This window comes from Chelon labrosus (genome assembly GCF_963514085.1).
Source record: "Chelon labrosus genome assembly, chromosome: 14".
NCBI lineage: Eukaryota > Metazoa > Chordata > Actinopteri > Mugiliformes > Mugilidae > Chelon > Chelon labrosus.
This window is the reverse complement of record NC_140347.1, coordinates 11072590-11092394: the sequence shown is the minus strand read 5'-3', so window position 1 is coordinate 11092394 and position 19805 is coordinate 11072590. Positions and strand designations below refer to the sequence as shown.

The 19805-nt window shown below is 45.8% G+C and overlaps 1 protein-coding gene across 1 annotated transcript in view; it reads left to right on the top strand.

The window, feature by feature from the left end:
- Positions 1-510: 510 nt before the first annotated feature.
- rev3l (REV3 like, DNA directed polymerase zeta catalytic subunit) overlaps positions 511-19805 on the top strand; it is a 70309-nt gene continuing 51014 nt past the window's right edge. Inside the window, exon 1 of the mRNA XM_084559923.1 lies at positions 511-1179. Within this exon, the coding sequence (XP_084416049.1) occupies positions 1041-1179 (139 nt within the window). The 5' untranslated portion in view covers positions 511-1040. The remainder of the gene's footprint in view (positions 1180-19805) is intronic.

The window sequence follows — 19805 nt, the reverse complement described above, 5'->3', positions numbered from 1 at the left end:
TCGTTGTTTTTAATGTGGCCTCTACAAGTTTCTCAGCTGTGTTGTAAAGTATTGAACCGAATACCCGCTCTTCGCGTATTGGTGCCATTATTCTGAAAATACCAAACAGGATATGAATGTGGATGTTGCCGGTGACTTCCTTCGCGTTTTTATTTAAGCAGTTTGTGACAGAGAAGTGTACGCGAGGACAGCCAAACACCAAATTTGATCCAAACCAGATTTCTAAGAGACTGATAAACGTTTAAATGATGTGAACTTTCAACTTTGCTGCAGGTTTATGGACTAATTCAGTTAGTCAACCGCTCTTTAAAAACATCCTTGGTTCTGGTTATCTGCTGCCTTTCAAAATAAAACAAATTTTCTCGCGTTAGGGCTTTGTGTTATGCCGTTTGAGTCGTCGAGGTTGCTTTTATTTTGAAATTCTTAGTAGGAAGTGCAACTCTTCTGCATTCTGACGAGCTTACTTCCTCCCCATAGGTTAGCTAACGTGGGCTAGCCTGATATGGAAGAAGAGGGAGCGCAACCGAGGGGCTGTCTGATAAATCGGGACTGGTTGGGACTAGTTCTGAGGCGTGATTTGGAAAGATAGCGCTACATACCGGAAGCCCGGGGGAACATCTTCCTGGCTGAAAACAAAAACACCACAGGGAGGGCTAAAAATCACGGGACAGCCACAATTACAAGTACAGCATGAACCCGACAGCTGTGGAGTGGCGGATAATTGCCCGCCACCGTCGAGTTTAGCTCCTAGGCGACCGCAACTGGACCTCAGCGGCGGCGGCGGCAGCGGCAGAAGCGGCAGCGGCGGCACTACTTCAGGGCTCGCTGGGAATCTTTGTTCGCGTTTTTTTTTTATAAATGGGGGGAAAACCCGGACTCCGCTTTCTCTCTGCAGCCAGTTCGCCGCCGTGACAGCTTTGAATTCTCCGCTACTGACTGCCCACCCATGTCCCCGCATCATATGCACTCGCAGCAGTAGAGTTTTTTTTTTTTTGGCGTTTCCTGAGGGGTCGGTCGCTCTCTTGACGGACGCGGCAGTCATGTTCGCCGTGCGCATCGTCACCGCAGACTACTACCTGGCAAGTCCCATCAAAGACCTGGACGTCTGCTATTCTGAATTCAGGGAGAGCGACGTGAAGAAAGTGCCGGTGGTGCGGATATTTGGAGCGACACCCGCAGGTTAGTCAACTCTTTGGTGTTTTTCCACGTCTAACGGTTGCTCTGCGCGGCGGCAAGCGGCAAGCGGCGGCGGCGGCAAGCGGCCGCGTCGCGCGACCTAAAGCGGCTCCGCGCTGCATTGTTTACAGGAAATCCAGAGGGGGGGAAAGATGGTGTTTTAGGGTGTTGACACGTTGCTCCAACGCGGCGTTACATTGCACACAGGGTTGCCTGCAGTGGTGGGAGTCCTCAGCTCCCTTCTCACTCGGCTCTGCTTTGTTTTCGCTCCCCCCCACCACCACCACCACCTCTGCTCCATCAGGGACAAGCGCGGTGGTGGTGGTGGCGGACACCTCTCCTCCTTCTTAGGGCTCCACTTATCCCTATTAACGCCACATGTGGCATTCAGGGACACCTTACATGCTTGCATTTTTTTGTAGTGTTTATTGTGTGTTTAAAGCAACCTGTGGCGCGTGGACGACATCGTTCATCCCAGAAGTGCAATTTGTTGACTGCAGCAACATCAGCAGGCAAATAATGTATGTGGCAACCCTATAAATAAGCGTTCTGGTGTAATTCATGCGTTTTTTCAGAAAGACTGAAAGGGCAGGACCATCATGACAGTGCATACATTAATATGCGGGATATAACAATGGCTGTCATGATCTGCAAAATAAATAAATAAATTAATTCAATGTGCAGATTGCTGCTGTGCTACGCAGGTCAAAAAAAAAACCAAAAACACATTTATTCTGTTTTTTCCTCTGAGCTTTCTTTGGCACATGCCCCGCTCTCGACTGAAAGGCATTACAGCCGAGCACCGTGGGCACCTTAATCTCCAGCTGCAAAACAAAAGAATCATTTCCCTGCACAATAGCACGGCATTAGCACCCCCCCCCCCCCGGACAAATCCCCAAGCGAGGAGTGCCGTGCCCTCTGTTCAGTCTGTTTATGTGACAGGTGAAAACACTATTGCAGTTACAGTGACTGGGTGTATTTTTAGCAGGGTTAGGTCCTCAGTCTGCCTCAGTCTGCCCCCCCCTCCGTCCCTCCACCCCTCCACCCCAGAGGCTGGCAGTACTCCTCCTTTGCAGGACGACCCAAAGCGGCGTCCGCCAGGATGCACCTCCAGTGAGGATTAAAGGCTTTAGAGCGGAGAAATATAAAGGATAGTGGGTCAGGGTTAGGGCGTCTGGGCTGATTTGGTCCTGTCGCAAAGCCTCCACGTTCGCATGCGGTTGTGCTGGTACAAGGGGGCTACACACACACACACACACACACACAAAACACAAAAACACACACACAAAACACAAAAACACACACACAAAACACAAAAACACACACACACTGCAGCAACGGCAACCTGCGTAGCTTGTCAGTTGAAAGTATGCTGATGAGCAGTTCATCAGCACTGATTGAACCACCAATCAAGACGCCATGCAATCCCTAGAACAGCCAGACGCACCAAGGCTGGATTGATATTATAATATATATATCGCTGCTTAATTGTTTTCTGCCTTTTTCTGGTCGTGCAGTCGGCATTGTAGGGAATGTAGCCGACATCTTAACTGGATTAATAGTTTAGTGAGTCTATAGAATATTGTTGGGAAATGATTAACTGATTAAACTGCAGTTATTTGATAGCTTCAGGCAGTGGAGATTGAGGGATGAGGGTGCAGGAAGTGTGGCTTTCATTCAACAGAAAGGTTTGTTTGTTAAACAGGCATAATTCAGAACATTAACATAACACTGATTATTGAAGCCTGGTTCTATTCGGTCGTCTTAACCGAACCAAACACGCGTGAGGCGAGCACTGTGGAAGTGACTCACCTACTCACCTGTGTTCTTTTTTTTACTGAGACACTCACACAGTTGTAGGAAAAAGGTTCGGAACAAGTCAATTGTCATAACATAACAAGATTAGGGATGCACCTAAAATTTTCAGCCGAAAAACGAAAATACACTTTCGGGCCATTTTCGTCCGAAAATTGCTGCGGTTGTTGCTTGCACGTGTTGTTTCCGCGATAAAAGTCAGAAAATTTTTGGCTGAAAACGCACTTTTGGACAAAAATGTATCGCAGAAACAACACGGACGGAACAACACGGTCAAAACAGGATGTTGTGATGATGCAAGCAACAACTGCAGCAAATTTTTGGCTGAAAATGGCCCGAAAGTGCGTTTTCGGCCAAAAATTTTCTGACTTTTATCGCTGAAACAGCATGTGCAAGCAACAACTGCAGCAAATTTTCGGCTGAAAATTGAAAATACACTTTTGGGCCCTTTTCGACCGAAAATTGCTGTGGTTGTTGCTTGCACATGTTGTTTCGGCGATAAAAGTCAGAAATTTTTTGGCCGAAAACACACTTTGGGGCCATTTTTGGCTGAAAATTTATCGCCGAAACAACACGGCCGAAACAACACGGCCAAAACAGGATGTTGTGATGATGGAAGCAACAACTGCAGCAAATTTTTGGCTGAAAATGGCCCAAAGGTGCGTTTTTGGCCAAATTTTTTTGGACTTTTATCGCCGAAACAACACGTGCAAGCAACAACCACAGCAATTTTCGGTCGAAAATGGCCTGTAAGTGCATTTTCGGTTTTCAGCCGAAAATTTGCTGCGGTTGTTGCTTGCACGTGTTGTTTCGGCGATAAAAGTCAGAAAATTTTTGGCCGAAAACGCACTTTCGGGCCATTTTTTGCTGAAAATTTATTATCGCCGAAACAACACGGCCAAAACAGGATGTTGTGATGATGGAAGCAACAACCGCAGCAAATTTTCAGCTCCGGAGCATTTCGGTTTTCGGCCAAAAATTTTCGGTTTGCCTCCCTAAACAAGATCCTGCTTTTCCCTCCATTTTGCGGTGACCCCTGCATGTTGACATACACTCTTGTTTGAAGCCCGTGTAAATGCCTCCGCCTCCGGCCCCGTCTGATTCAACATTCCTTCTCCAACAGAAGCCAGGGGGGCATTTAGAGCTTTCACCTGATTTCGGTTCGCACACACTACACCACCGCAGTGTTTGATACTGTTTTTCCGTTGTTTGTGCGTTTTAAATTGGATTTAAGTGGCGGTAATGACAAAGTAGCCCGAGTGTATGCGTGTTTGTTTGCCGTGGCAGGGCGCCCTGCGGATCTGCACACTTTGATTCTTCCCTTGCTCAGCTTATGTAGCACTCGCGCGGCTATGTTTCCAGAAATAAAATTGCATCACCATCTGGAACGCATTGAAGCAGAGAGGGATCTCTTTCTTTCTCTGTAGCTGAGAAACGGGCCCCGCCTATTGCAAATAATTCACTTTTTTTTTCTTCAAAATATTTCTCTTTGCCTCCATGTTGTTTTGTTGGCTGGTGTGAAGGGAAAGCACGAGCAGTTTTGCTTAACGTGTGTCAGCTTTTATCTCATCGGTGTGTTTACCCCGGTGTAAGTGGTCAACAGTGCATCTGCACCATGTGGCTCTGGCTACAACCCCCAGGCCTCCTGTCCCCTGTCCTTCCCTGACCCAGGCCGTGCACACTCCCACCCATCAGCCTTGTGTAATTCAATACCACGCTTCCTGCTTTTCTTCTCCCCTCTCCTTGTAAGCGTTGACCGGTTGCCCTTCCCGTATTGCGCCCACAGGGTACACGCGTGCCCACTTTTCCGGAATAGCGCGAGGATTTGAGGAAAATAGTCGCCCCCTTTTGTTGCGGATCCTATCACTTTATGCTCATTCGCAACCAGCGCCGTCCCCGGCATTCACCGAAAAGTCTCCCAGTCTCCACTCCACACATCATGCACCGCTCAGAGATGTTGTTGAGGCGGCCGCAAACCTTTTGAGGTTTGACAGCATTGATCTCCCGCCCCTCGACGCCGACGGGCTCGGGCCCAGATGCGCTGACGGGCTGGCTCCGCGCCTCGTGACAGCAGGAGGAGGAGCGGCGCTGTTTTGGTTCATCACTCGGGACATGTGCGCCGGGGTGTTTGTTGAGTGTGCGCGTTAAGAACGTAGAAGGAGAAAGCGCGTGACCAATCGTCCTGAATGAGCCGGGGGGGGGGGATAAAACCGAGGGCCTCTTCCTCCCCTCTGCCCCCTCTCCCCCTCCCAGGTTTAGCTCTCTCCGGGGGAACCCTTAATACCATCTGAAGGAATTCCTCCGGATCCATTAATAAGATAATGGGCAGACTAAAAAGGACTCCGTGGCTCATTAGGCAGAAGGTCATTGTCCCCTTAACTGTTTACTCTCCTCTCATCCTGTTGGTTACTCGGTTTCAATTACCGTCCTCTTAACTGCCAGTCCGGTAGCCGCTAATTACGTTACAACTGGGAAGCCTGTTTTGTCGATTGTGGTGTCTATGGATCTGATTTTCTGGTTTTGCTCGAGCTCGTTAAGTTACATGTAATAGCCGCATGTTTTCCAGAGTGCTGGTAATAGTGATGCCTCGCAGAAGAATGCCGCTCCGCTCTAATCCCCCCCCCCCCCCCCTGTGATGTTTTCTCCTGCAGATTGAGGCCCAGCTTCAGGTCAGGGCTTTTTTTTTTTTTTCTTTTTTTTTGAATGTTGAATGGAGGAAGGAATGTTTTACAGGATTTTGTGGGTTTCGGGGACACGGAGATTGCGTGCACGTGAGAATGATTCATTTTTGTCACAGGCGTACAAAACAGAAACAATCTCTGACTGGTTTATGTCGTTCTTCATGTATGAATATGTAGACATTTGCTGTTCTTTCTGCATTGTTGTCACATCTTGGATTAGTCTCTCCTGTGTGAGTTTGTCAGTAGACTCCAGAGGCGTCTCTGTGCCGCTCGCTCACACCTTTTTCTGTCTTATCTCCTTTTGTAGTGGCCTTCCAGCTTCCAAAGCCTTTCTGCCGTGCACTATCTGGTTTCAGGGAGGCTTGTCCAGACGCAGTCAGCCACAGCGAAGAGTTTCAATAAGCAAACAGGCAGAGTCCTCTCTCTCTCTCTCTCTCTCTCTCTCTCTCTCTCTCTCTCTCTCTCTCTCTCTCTCTCTCTCTGCCGTTCACACACAAGTCCGTGTGAACGGGAGTAAATATGGGAGGAGGTGTTGCCAACTCTGATTTCCATGATACCACAGGTGGCCTTTGTGGTGGATTACAGACAGAGAGGCTGAAAAGCTTCTGGCTAATGAGCAACATCCAGTCGGAGGTGGTGTACTGGGCGCAGGTCTGATTTAAAGTCTTTTAACCACATTTATTTTTTTTTTTAAATCACATTTGGCCTATTGCGGAAGGTTTTTAAACTGCCGTGCAGTGCGACTGGAAGTATATTTTCTGCAACCCAAGGCATTTTATTTAATGACAACCACTCCAGATGGAGTCAATAAAGTGAGGCTGCAGATGCAAATTGCAACCACATTCAATTTTTGGGCTACATCTAAACGGTAAACTGAAAATGCTGCTTCCACGTTGGTTTTGTTATAGAGAGTCATACAGAGAAACACCTGAACAAGATGAAAACCGACCAAATTAGTATTCCTTTCGTTCTGCAAACAGGCAGCGGCCCGCGTCAGAGCCAACATGTGGAAAGTGGCGAGACGATCCGAATTATTATTTCATAGTAGGGAGTGACTGCAGAATGTTGTTTTCTTCTCTAACACAGTCCCCACTTATGGCTGTTGCACGCACTGCCTGCTGCTCTGCTGTGCTTGTTACACATTTTATTTCACCTGCTCAGGTGTTTTACTGCATCCTGATAAACAATTAGAGATGCACCGAAAACTGCGATAAAGGTCAGACATTTTTGGCCGAAAAGCGCAAAAAAAAACGCACATTCGGGCCATTTTCGGACGAAAATTGCTGCGGTTGTTGCTTGCATGTGTTGTTTCGGCGATAAAGGTCTGAAATTTTCGGCCGAAATTTTTTGGTGCATCCCTACAAACAATAGACTCGTCCTCAAAAATTTCGGACATTTATCGCCAAAACAACACATACAAGCAACAACCGCAGCAATTTTTCAGCCGAAAAAGGCCTTGAAGTGCATTTTCGGGCCATTTTCGGACAAAAATTACTGCGGTTGTTGCTTGCACGTCTTGTTTCGGCGATAAAGGTCCGATATTTTCGTCCGCAAAACCGAAAATGCACTTTCGGGCAATTATCAGCTGAAAATTGCTGTGGTTGTTGCTTGCATGTGTTGTTTCGGCGATTAAGGTCCAAAATTTTCGGTCGAAAAACCGGAAATGCACTTTAGGGCCATTTTCGTCAGAAAATTGCTGCGTTTGTTGCTTGCATGTGTTGTTTCGGCGATAAAGGTCCGAAATTTTTGAGGACGAGTCTATTGTTTGTAGGGATGCACCAAAAAATTTCATCCGAAAAAACGAAAATGCACTTTCGGGCCATTTTCGGCCGAAAATTGCTGCGGTTGTTGCTTGCATGTGTTGTTTCGGTGATAAAGGTCCGAAATGTTCTGCCGAAAAACCGAAAATGCATTTTCGGCCGAAAATTGCTGCGTTTGTTGCTTGCATGTGCGATAAAGGTCCGAAAATTTCGGCCGAAAAAACGAAAATGCACTTTCGGCCCATTCTCAGCTGAAAGTTTATCGCCGAAACAGGATGTTGTGATGATGCAAGCAACAACTGCAGCAATTTTTCAGCATTTTTCATTTTTTCGGCCGAAAATTTTTGGTGCATCCCTACAAACAATGGACTCATTAACATATGTATGTCAGCTGTCAGCATTCACCAAGATTTTCAGAGAAGTTGTGAGCTTCCTGACTACCTGGTAGCTGCCAGTGATTTCTTTTTGTCTTGAAGGAGCTGTGAGTGTGCAGCGGCTGCCTCGGTGTCCTTGCTGCGGCTGTGGCCCAGTCAGTCTGATTGATGGCTGTGACGGCTTGCTACAGCTCCTTGCTGGCTTTCCGAAGGCGTCGCTGTCGAGGGCTGCAAGCCTGGCGCTGCAGCAGTCGTTGCTCCCGACGCATTCCCATCCATGTCACCTCGTTTCATACTGAGTCGGGTGGGACTTAAAGTTAACATCTGGAGCTGCTGGATGTCTTTCCATTACTCATGTCCATCTAAATCATCTTTTTTTGGCAATACTGCATTTCAATTTCTCCTCAAGCTGCACCCATTAGTTGTTGCTGTAGTTCAGCGTCTTGTTTAATGACACTACGACAGCAGTGTGCAATAAGGTCGCTGAAAGCAGTGACGCTGATGTTGACGTGTAGTAACAAGTTTGCCTTTAAATCTTTAAATGCACTTCTTACCCTGAGTGTTTGAAAGCCACAAGACGGTGCAGGTTGTTGTTGTTGTTTTTCTGTAGCTGCATGCCAGATGGCTTTGCCAATGAGGTAATGTGATTTAGTTCATCTCCATGGTGAGATAGATGCTCATTGGAGAGGTAGGAGAGATGGACATAACAGGATGTTAGGGTTTTTATTTGCGTCCATAAAGTTAAGCTAGTTACGTTACGTCTGGAGTAGTTTCCCCCGGGTTTTGACCGACTCTCTTTTAAATAATTGTAAGGTGAGTGATCTGTAGTTTCCCATTTGTCATGAGACCATACCATTTGTAAATTAGACCCTGGCGGGCTGCCGTAGTATCAACATTGTATGGGAAACCCTGCGTAGTGTTTGTCTTTTTGATTCAGTCGGAAAAAAAAGCCACCTTTTGATGTGAAGGGCCTGCTGAGAGCCGCTGTTTTACTTTAACGCGACTGTAAAGCTGTCTGTTTCGACTGCACGTCTTCTCTCTGAAGCCGGTTTCTGTAATGTGGTTCTGTGTGGTCTAATGGAAGAGGCCCATGTTGGCACGTGGTGTTATTTCTGGTCCTCTGCTCAGTGTTTGTACTATTGTGTCCTCAGAGAGGGGGAAAAAGAGAGAGAGAGAGAGAAAGGGGGGTTGGGGGGCGTGCTTTGTTCACCCAACCCATGACCATAGGAGACTTTCCACTTTATGCTCCCTCAGGGCCACTGGCACTGCTGCAGGAGAACGCCGCAGTGTTTCAAACGCAGATTAAAACCTCGTTGAAAAAGAATGAAAGAATTTGTCTGGCAGAGGAAAGCTCGAGTCGCTGCTGGGGGGGCAGAATGTTTTAACTTGCCATGGTGTGCCATTCAGCATGGGTATTAATGTGAGCCTGTGTGCACATACTGTATACGCACGGCCAAAGAAGGCTTTCATCTGTGGCGTTGGGTGTATCTGCCAGTGCTGCAGATGCCATGTTCAGCATGTAGACTTTCTGGTTGATGCGGTGTTGCATAATTGCGTTCACAGGATTTTTGGCCACTAATCTACCGACGTACGTAAACAAGTTGAAGAACATTTTCAGCCGTAGTGACTTCCATCAGTCTGCCTTCACTTCCGTTCTTCCACTGACTTTATATTTGTCCTCTCCTTAAAGGGGAACTACTGTTTTTTACAACCTGGACCTTATTTCTGGCATAACATACGATCATTTACTCACCCATATAATTTTTGTGTCATTTGTAGTCCTTCGGGAGATATTTAGATCTGCGTATATCAATATAGTGGGAGTGAATGGGGCACCGAAACGCAGCCTCTAAATAACGCATTATCTGCCGTGAAACTCGTTCATTTCACCAATATTTTGTTATCGTACGCTAGTGCTATTCCCTGTTGAGTCCAGAGTTACCTGTTATCATCATCCGGGGTCTGTAGATTGACCTACAGACCCCGGATGATGTCATCTCTGAGCGCCACGTGCACCTACGACGGTCGGCTTGTTTACCTGTAATTTGCTACTGCTACTTTTTTTTTTTGCAACATGGCTGAATATTTTTCTGATTCTGAGGTTGTGGACGAAACATAGCAGTAGCAGATAACAGGTTAAAAACAAGCCGACCATCGAGAGTGCCCGCGGCGCTCAGAGACGACATCATCCGGGGGTCTGTAGGTCAATCTACAGACCCCGGATGATGATAACGGGTAACTCTGGACTCAACAGGGAATAGCACTAGCGTATCATAACAAAATATTGGTGAAATGAACGAGTTTCGCAGCAGATAATGCGTTATTTAGAGGCTGTGTTTCGGTGCCCCATTCACTCCCACTATATGGATATACGCTGATCTAAATATTGCCCGAAGAACTACAAATTACACAAAAGTTATATGGGTGAGTGAACGACCGTATTTTATGCCAGAAATAAGGTCCACGTTTTAAAAAACAGTAGTTCCCCTTTAAATCTGCAGTGTGTTCAGATTAAATCTTATGTACAATCTTATGTTACATAAGTATAACTTTCTTTGTGATGTTGGGCAGAATGATACTTCAGCTCATTTGACTCCTCTCCCTAAGGGCCTGTTCAGACGTTTCATTAAGATACGATCTGAATGATAAATACAGATGTGAACACCCCTAGAGCGCATTTGAGAGATCCGATTCTTGACCACGTGTGCATCCGCATTCCTTTGGTAGTGTGAACACATTCATTTGGATCATCAACATCAAAAAGCACCATAAGTTAAGTTTGTTGAGAGCCTTTTAAACTATTCTGTCCTTATAGAATAAATCAATCTAAGTAAGACTTCTGCAGCATCATCATGAGTCATAAAATTTTATCTTCAGTTTAAAGTCAAGCGTTCTGCTTTTTTTATTTCGGTCAAAATCAGAAGAAAAAAAACAAACAAGCACTGTATCTCTATATCTCTAAGGCCCTAACTGACTCACTATAGTCACTTCTTTTATATAATTTTTTATTGTGGAGGACCTTTTGGGCATTAGATTCAACAAATATGGCTTTGTTCTTTTATCAGCTCTAAAAAAAAATTTGTTTCTTTTAGATATTTCTAAATTGAATAAACTACAGAGCATGTTTGCTTAAAGCCACTGCACTCCTTAACCTGTGCAAAGTCCACCGTTCTCCAACAAACCAAGGACCGACACTTTTTCATGCACGACTGCAGCAGCAACCGAAGGGTCTTTTTTTTTTTTTTTTTGATCAATTTTTAATTCCACAGCAGTTTGAGGGCAGGCTTATTAAAAAGGGGGAGGCGGGAGGGAGACTCTGGAAGCCTGGCTCTAAAAATAGCACAGCTTGTATGTACATATGTGTGTGTGTGTGTGTGTGACTGTGTGTTTTAATGCGACTGAGCTTGTGTCTGTGCAGATAGACGGCTGGCATGTTGCTGCTGCTGCTTCTCCTTAACAGGCTGATAACTCTTTAAAACTGTTTGACAAGCGTCTTCAGTTTGTGAGTCGTTATTGCTTTTTCTGGAGACTCTGTGATGTTGGAACTAAAACCTTTTATTCCTCGAGGAGTTTTGTCTAGACCCCGCTCCGTCCTTTTTGGTACCTGCTCCCTGCTCCCTCACCGTAATCTGCCCCCGTCACAGCAATATCTCAGCTTCAATTTAGTGTGTGTGTGTGTGTGTGTGTGTTTGTGGCTTTCTCTATACTGAGTGAGTGGGGGTAGAGGAAAAAGAGAGGGGTGGGTGTTGTGAAAGACAGAGAGCGAGAGAGAGAGGGAGGGAGCAGGCATGTGTGCAGGTCTCGCTCGCCCAATGCACCAGCTGAGCCGCTGTCCCTACTTCTCGTGATGTGCGGCGGGGAGAGCGAGACACGCCATGAATATCAAATTTCACTGGAGCTGAGAAAAGGAGGGCAGGCAGTGCTTGGAAATTTCTTCCCGGTGCGTGGTTGGAGATCGGCGCCCTCTGATCAGGGGAGCTGGTCTAGATCCATGCACAAACACACGGTGTCTCCGAGCACCGTGGTATCCACTCAGCTTTTTTTCTTCCCCCCCCCACATTCATTATGAAATCTGTAGCATCTCTGTACAGTTCTCGCCGCAACGCCAAGTTTTTCTTCCATTTCTCTAAAATGCAAATGTCTTTCTCTGCGTCATGTTGGAATTTTATTCAATTTTTTTTTTTCCCTTTTCAAGGTGCTCCTTATTAGGACTCCCATTCCTACTGTTGTGACTCTCCAGACGCACGATATTATGCTAAATTCAGTTTTTTCCCATATTGAGGGGAGAAGAGTTTTACATAATGCGTTACATAAAACGGCACAACTTCTCCAGCGTGCCACTTCGTTATCGGACTGGCTTTATGCATTCAGTGTTCTTAAAGAATATACTGTTTTAAGAGTTTAAATTAATTGAAAAATCAGTGGTGCGAGAGCCGTTCACCAGTCGTCCTGCCAGATTTAAATCTGAACTTGATGGCCGTTCCTGTGGCGTTGGGTTTCTGATTGAAGCACACTTATGAGGGGTGTAACGAATAACAGATTTGACTCGGAAAATCGGTTTTGATTTAAAAGATGCGAGTGCATCGGTACACGGACTCCTGAATCAGTCTTAGCGTAGCTTGAAATGGCCAATGGCCTGAGAACAAACGTATGAATCGATTCAAAGGGGAATTACTGTTTTTTACAACCTGGACCTTATTTCTGGCATAAAATACGATCGTTTACTCACCCATATAACTTTGGTATCATTTGGAGTCGTTCGGAAGATATTTAGATCCGCGTATATCCATATAGTGGGAGTGAATGGGGCACCGAAACGCAGTTCCGGATCCTCCTTTCAACGAGCTCCTCATCCGTACACTCTGGCTCAAAACGGTAAGGACGTCCATCATAAACAAAGTAGTCGTCCACAATCTCAGAATCGGAAAAATATTCAGCCATGTTGCAAAAAAACTAGCAGTAGCAAATTACAGGTAAACAAGCCGACCGTCGCGGGGTGCACACGGCGCTCAGAGATGACATCATCCAGGTCAGAGGTTAGTAGGTCAATCTACAGACCCCAGATGATGATAACAGGTAACTCTGGACTCAATGGGGAATAGCACTAGTGTATCATAACAAAATATTGGTGAAATGAAGGAGTTTTGCGGCAGATAATGCGTTATTTAGAGGCTGCATTTCGGTGCCCCATTCACTTTCACTAGATGGATATACGCTGATCTAAATATCTCCTACAAATTACACAAAAGTGAGTAAATGATCGTATTTTATACCAGAAATCAGGTCCAGGTTGTAAAAAGGGGAACAGTAGCTCCTCTTTAAATATTTAGTTATAAACTTGCCGTCCTCAATCTCAGTGCTTTAGCACAACCTCCTATTTTTTTTTTACCTGTGGCTTTCCACCACATGGTTTATAAAGTTGTTTGTTTTGAACATAAATTTAGACTTTTCTAGTTGATGCTCTTAAATGGCAGCTTTCATGGCTGCAGCCCGTCTGTCTGCAGGATCAGCTTTTACAGCAGAAACGTTGTGGACATTGCTCTTTGAGTGTACTATTGTAAGTGTGTTTGAACAAGAATATCCCTGCTTGTGTGCCTCAGTAGCTGCAGGCACCCAAAGGATTTCCCCTCCGCTGGTCACAGTCCACGCCTCTCTCTCTTCCTCTGCTGTACTCTGTCTCCGCTCGCCCTGCCCTCCTGTCTCCCCTATACCATCTCCTGTCTTCTACACTCTTTTGTTTTCCCACACATGCCATCCCAGATTCCCTAAATCACATCAGCGCTTCCTTTCATCTCTCTCTCTCTCTCTTTGCAGTCCTTTTCCCCTCCTCCCCCTTGCTCTCCCCTAACCCTCAGATTGTCCCGGTCTGCCGTCACGGGAGATCTGCGGCACAGCGAGACCCGAGTGTTTACAACTGGAGCTAGTTTGGCCTTTGCCCTCACCCTGTCAGTTCCCCCGAGCCTCCTCCTCTCTGAACTCAAACCTCCACACCGAACTTTAAAATCCCTCTGCGGCCTCCTCTTTTTTTAATCTGGCACCGTGACCGTCATTAGTGAGGACAAATTGAAAGGGGTGCAGGTGAACTGGACAAGCCACCTACAAATATTCAGTCTGTGTGTAAACAGTCCCTACTCTTGGTTTATTTGTCTGCCGTTTTATACACGTCCATGAGGTTAAACACTTGAGTATTAGCTTACAATGCCAGCATTAACTAAACATATTGAGTTTTATTTCAGCTTTGAGAACTATCCATTGCAATATAATGAGATACCTTTGCTTCCTTTCATCAGATTCGACGGCGACAAATCCATTTTCCACGAGCGGGCAGCCTGTTTTTATGCGATGCACCCAGATGCACATGCACAGGCTTGCATGTGTGCGGCGCCTTGTGATCCACAGTCGTCCCAATGTAATCACGCTCACTCTTTGGCGTGCACCAACGCATGAACATCTGCTGCAGTGCGTCAGCGTGGTCGTAAACAACGCTGAAGTTGTATTAGCGCTAATAAACAAAAAACGGGGCCTCGCAAATATTATTACGCGGAAGGAATACGACGCACGTGTCGGTCCTCGAGTTTATTTGCGAATAATAAGATTAAAAGATAGATCGCGAACAAACATCTAGTGGACGACTCGTTGACTAACTGGAAGAGTGTTTTCGTTGCTGTCATCGGCGTTATTTCTGCAAACGTGGGATTCAAAGTTAAAGCATTTACGCCTAAAACGCCTGCTAAAAAAGGCCTTTTTAGGCGTAAATACTCTTCTGTAAACCCCATCTCAAAACCTGAGGTTTTTCAAAATATGTCAGCGCTTACTAAAACCTTAATTTCTCAGGCTCTGTAGCAGATAAAAAAATATGAGATAAAAAGCATTTGACAGCTTACTTCTTTGGCTTTCAACTTGACTGACTTGCTAGGGCATAATCTTCAAATGCATTTTTTTTTTAAAAATCAATAAACACCAAACATTTTTAAAATTTTGAAAATCAGTAAAGATCGTTTTTTTTCAATTACTTCGTCAATATCACTTCCTTCACTTGAGTCAGCCGTGACGGATCGCTAGCACGGTGTTTAAATCAATCACAAAGCGTTTTATTAGTCACATGAGTTTAAAAAAAAATCCCTAAGCATCTCTGTCACTCACCCCAAGAATATTTCAGCCAATCACAGTGCATATAATTGGCCATGTGCCTCGAAAAAGACGACAACGCTCAAAATGACGCGTTTGCCGGCCTTAATGGTAACTACGCATAGATGCGTGATCCGGTCTGAATGGGTTAAAGCATGCAACAAAAAGACCTTTTCCATAATATTTCATGCCTCATCACTTTGTTTATGGTTATTGTGATCTGTTAGGGTCCAGGTCCAGGTCCAGGTGGCATAGAAATGTAAGACCGTGACCATGTAATCGTGTGCTTTGAGTCCACTTGGGCGTTTGCCATCCCTCTTCTCTCTACTTTTGAAATGGCGTTTAAAGAGATGTTTTTCCTTTGCTCCTTTCAGGGTTCTCTTCATCCTCCGTGACCAGATACTGTCTTTTGATATTATTTACAGTGGCTGGTTTGCCTGGCAGTATGAGAAAAGAAAGAAACCAGCTCCTCTGTGGGTTATAATGTGTGCAGCAAACCCATAGTTTTAATGTTCTTCGTTGGGTTGGAGCTATATTTGATTTTGCTCCTGCTCCGTTGCATAAAAATGTGTTTTTTTCTTTCTTATTGCCTGTTGGCACAGCTTAATTGAATTAAGCTCCTACCCCGCCTCCTTCCAGCCCCATATATTCTGCTCCGTCTTCACTACTATGTCCCCCCCCACCATGTTTTGCTGCAGGAATCCAGCCCCTGCCTAGTGTCCTGTCCTGGCCTGGCCTGGCCCTACTGCTGCCCTCGGGCTGTTCTCGGCCTACATGGCCTACGCCGATGCTCCCCATATTTATGCACAGTGCCCTGGCCAAACAAACCTGCACTCCCCCCCCCCCCGCCCTTCCCTCCTTCTATGTCTCTGTTCTGAGGAGAAGTCAGCTGAGGTTATGTGGGAATAAAGTGTCCTAGTTCACAGGGTTCTTCCTGTAAACTCTCAGCCTGCTAATTATGCTCCCGCTGGATGGACTGCTCTTTTCCCTCAGCACCTCTCTCTCTCTCTTGCTCTCTCTCTCTCTATTTCTCTTCCTATTGCCCAGGCTCTTTTCCTTTCTTCCTCCTCTAAGTTTATCCCTCCTTGCGTCTCTCTCTCTCTCGTGTGTTTGTGTCCGTCTACAGTGCAGTAAAAGACAATTTATTTGTCTCTGCGGACCCTCTCTCTCTCTTCTTCTGGGTCTCCAGCTGTTTCTCTCCAAATGTTACACAACTTTTAAGTGGATATTCATAATGTAAAGATTACGTAACTAGCAATTGACCAGATCAGTGTCAGCCTGCATTATAAATTGAGTATTTCCACTGCAGATGCCGACCCTTCTCTTCTCGCGTGTGCATCATACATACTGAGCAGTATAGCCGGTCTTTTCCACCACACTAGGACGTGTTGACAATGACATTCACAGCTAATGAAACCAAAGTGGTTACCATGTGTTTTTGCGTGAGACAAGTTAAGTCTGAAACAGTACGTGGTGGAAACATGAAAGCCGACACCCACTCAGGTTCTTGTCAATGACGTGCTTTTGGCAACTGGAGTTACTTTCAAATGATAGATTCTCAACCGGGGGCTCGTGGACCCCTAGTGGTCCGTGGTGTAATTGCAAGGGGTCCGTGAAAATAAAATATCTTTTCAAAAAGATCCTATGACATTTATGGAAATAGTGCAGTTTCTGCTGTTTCTTTCAAATTGCAACCGCCATCCCCCAGATCGGGTGGGGGTTCCTCAAGGTCGATCAAAAATATGCAGGGGGTCCAGGACCCCAATAAAAGGTTGAGAACCACTGCTGTAAATGATATTAACTTGGTCTGAGAGAAAAAAGGATGGAGCCATGTAGATGAACACGTCCTGACCAGCCTGCGTCAGTGCTAGAAATTTATACTTGTGCGCTCGTCAGTCTGGCTTGCTCTGTAAAAATGCTAGCCGGCGCTGTGTCTTTTTTGCCAGTCGGGTTCATTTTTGTTCCCACTTCCTGTTTCGCTTTCAACAGTGGCGACTGAAACTTTCGCCGAAATTTCGCAGAAGACGAGTCATACAAACGTTTGTATCTCCGAACCTCCTCAGTCAGTCTTTCCTCCTTGTGTTCCATCTTTATCAATCCAAGCCAATCAATCAGACGAAGTAGCAGCCGGAAATACTAAAGCGGAAACACGCTAATACCAAGCGGACCAGTCGAAACTCTTGTGCTCTTCGTCGCATAGTTACATTTCTGGGGAGGTGCACATCAGTTACAGCGCTAGGGTCTGCATTGACGCCGTAGCCTCTGCGCCAACGCAACGCAAAAGTCTAAACCACCTATAAGGTTACTCACGTGCTAGCTCAGCTATCAGGGTTAACCATAGATAAATGCCAGCTCTCTTAAGCGTAGCATAACCAGTTTCCTACAAAATCGGTGGCTTGGAAGCTGTTTTTCCAAGACTCTTTGCTTGCAAACTCTAAAAATACAATCTTTTTTGTATTAGAAACATTTTTCCCAGTGTAATACGTAACCACACACAGATTAACCACACATGACCCGTATGGCCAAAGTGTTTACAGTGTATCACCAGCCCTCACAGACCAAATCCAATCCCGCGAAGGCTGTGTGCAGTCTGCCACTGCAGGATTCCTGGAGTACAATCAGGATTTAGAAAGCCAACAGGATCCCACTCGGAATCCAATGTCTGCCTAGAAAAACTACGCGTTTCGAAATAGAAAATATGTAGATGCAGCACAGCTCTTTATTTCCCTTTGCCCAAACACAATGACTGGATCGAAAGCAAAGGGTTTGCAGGTCGTACATGTCACCAATAAACACAAAGCCACAATTTAATTTCAAAAACAGTACACGCAATAGATAAAACATATCTTAGAGTGCCATTATATCCCCAGTATTTTTAAATTTGCCTTTATTTAATATTTGATGTGAGTGAAAAGGATGTATAGAGGGAAGGAGGACAGCTTTCAGGAGACGATGGTTAAATTGGTCTGTCTTTCATTTGTTTGTGTTATCGATAGAGCGGGTAAGGAGTGGATGGGGAACAATATAGAGAAAAGAGACATCCTGTTACACAATTCAGTGTTGTTGAGGAAAAGACCGACATAAATGGAAGTTGGAGCTGATAACTTTAGGATTATCTTAATTAATTACCAGCAGAGAAGTCCAATCATGTCTCCTGTCTTTCGCGTTGTTCTGTGCACATCCCTAGCGTTGCCCTCCTTGCTTTTGATTCATCTGCGACCAAGTCCAGATCTGTGGGTTCTGCTGCCTCCATCTGCACTCTGTTCTTGTTAAGATTTCACGCGAGCCTGCGTGGCTGGTGAGAACAAACGGCAGGAACGCCGGCCCCTCGCAATCGCAGCGTAGGCTGGCCCGGCTTCACGCTGTAGCCAACCCTTAATTTTCTTGTTCATATTTATAAAGATTGATGTATCCTCGCTTTGTCTGCTTAACGCAGGTCTGGCATGAATCACCTTCCAAGTCACCATCTGGTCAGCCTCAGCCTGTCTGCTCAGATGACTGGCTCTGCTGTACCGTCTGTCTTCTCAGCCAGGAAGATGTCTGGGGATAGCTGGCATGGAGGTGTCCACGCCAGTCCTCTAGCAGGCTCAGCTTGAGCGACTGGGCCGTGCTGGCTACAAAGCGGTCTTTACGGGGAAAATAGAGAACTGATCCTGTTCCCTGTCATGAAACTGGGACAGGGGACAGTGGATCTGTTGGCATTTATCCTCTTGTCTATCATAGGCGGGACAGGTGATTGGATGTGGAATCAGAATGCATGCACAGTTTAGGCTTTACTTTTTAAAAATTGCAGTTACTTGGGCACTTTCTGGTCCAAACCAAAGACGTGATTGTCCAAATCGGAACCAAATCATTACAGGTGGATGTCTTTACTAGTGACAAAATGTAGGTTTATTCATATTATCAGCACGTCGACTGTGTAGCTATGGCGTAGCACCGGACCCTGGGCCGTAACCTGACGTGCACATCCCCAGAAATGTAACTACGCTTCGCGGCAACATGGACCACAACGGCTGGGATTGGTCCAAAATGCATTTTTGGACCAGGACAAGCACAGAAAGTTCTCCTTCGTTCACTTAGATGTCTTCTCTATGTTCTGTGCTGCAGTGATTTCAATGAAACTGTTTATCCTTACTTCAACTCCAACATGAGCCACTTGCCATTGACATAACAATGCCGACACACCAGCGCACAGGTACAAATGCTTTTGAGGATGCAACACCCTACGCCGTAGATACGCTGTCAACATGCCGCGGTACTGTAAATAAAGCTTCAGCAGGCCTTACGATGATGTATTATGAAGCTCCTGGACTACTACCAAGCTGACTGTGTTGTGAAATAGTTTTGTCAGCATGGAGGGCAGAATATCTTGGGAGAACTGGGCAAACGGACAGTCTGCCCATCGCCAACGCGGGCGGCACGAGGCTGCTCACTTTGTAGTTTCCTGATCAAAGCGTTCTGATGTCAGGATTTGTTTTGTGAGATCGTAGTGACCGTGACCGCTGACCACTAAACTGAAATCGGTTTGTCTTTCAATCCAAGGGGACAGTTGTGCCAAATCTGAAGAAATTCCACCACAGAATGGGACAGATGAACAGCTCAAATACACAATGCCTGTCGCCAGCGCGGACATATAGGCCACGATACAAATCATCATCCCCAACTGGAAGCACCCTAAGAAGCAGCAATATTCAACAATGTTTACACGACTACAGGAGTTGACGGATTCCCGTTTGCCGCACCAGCTAAACAGATTCCCATCGTTAAAGTGCACCATTTCATCTCTCTTTCTCTAGCACAATTTGTCGCTGAGCTACACGACACTCTTCATCTCACGTTGGCAATGCCACAACTGTTATTACCAGGCAAAT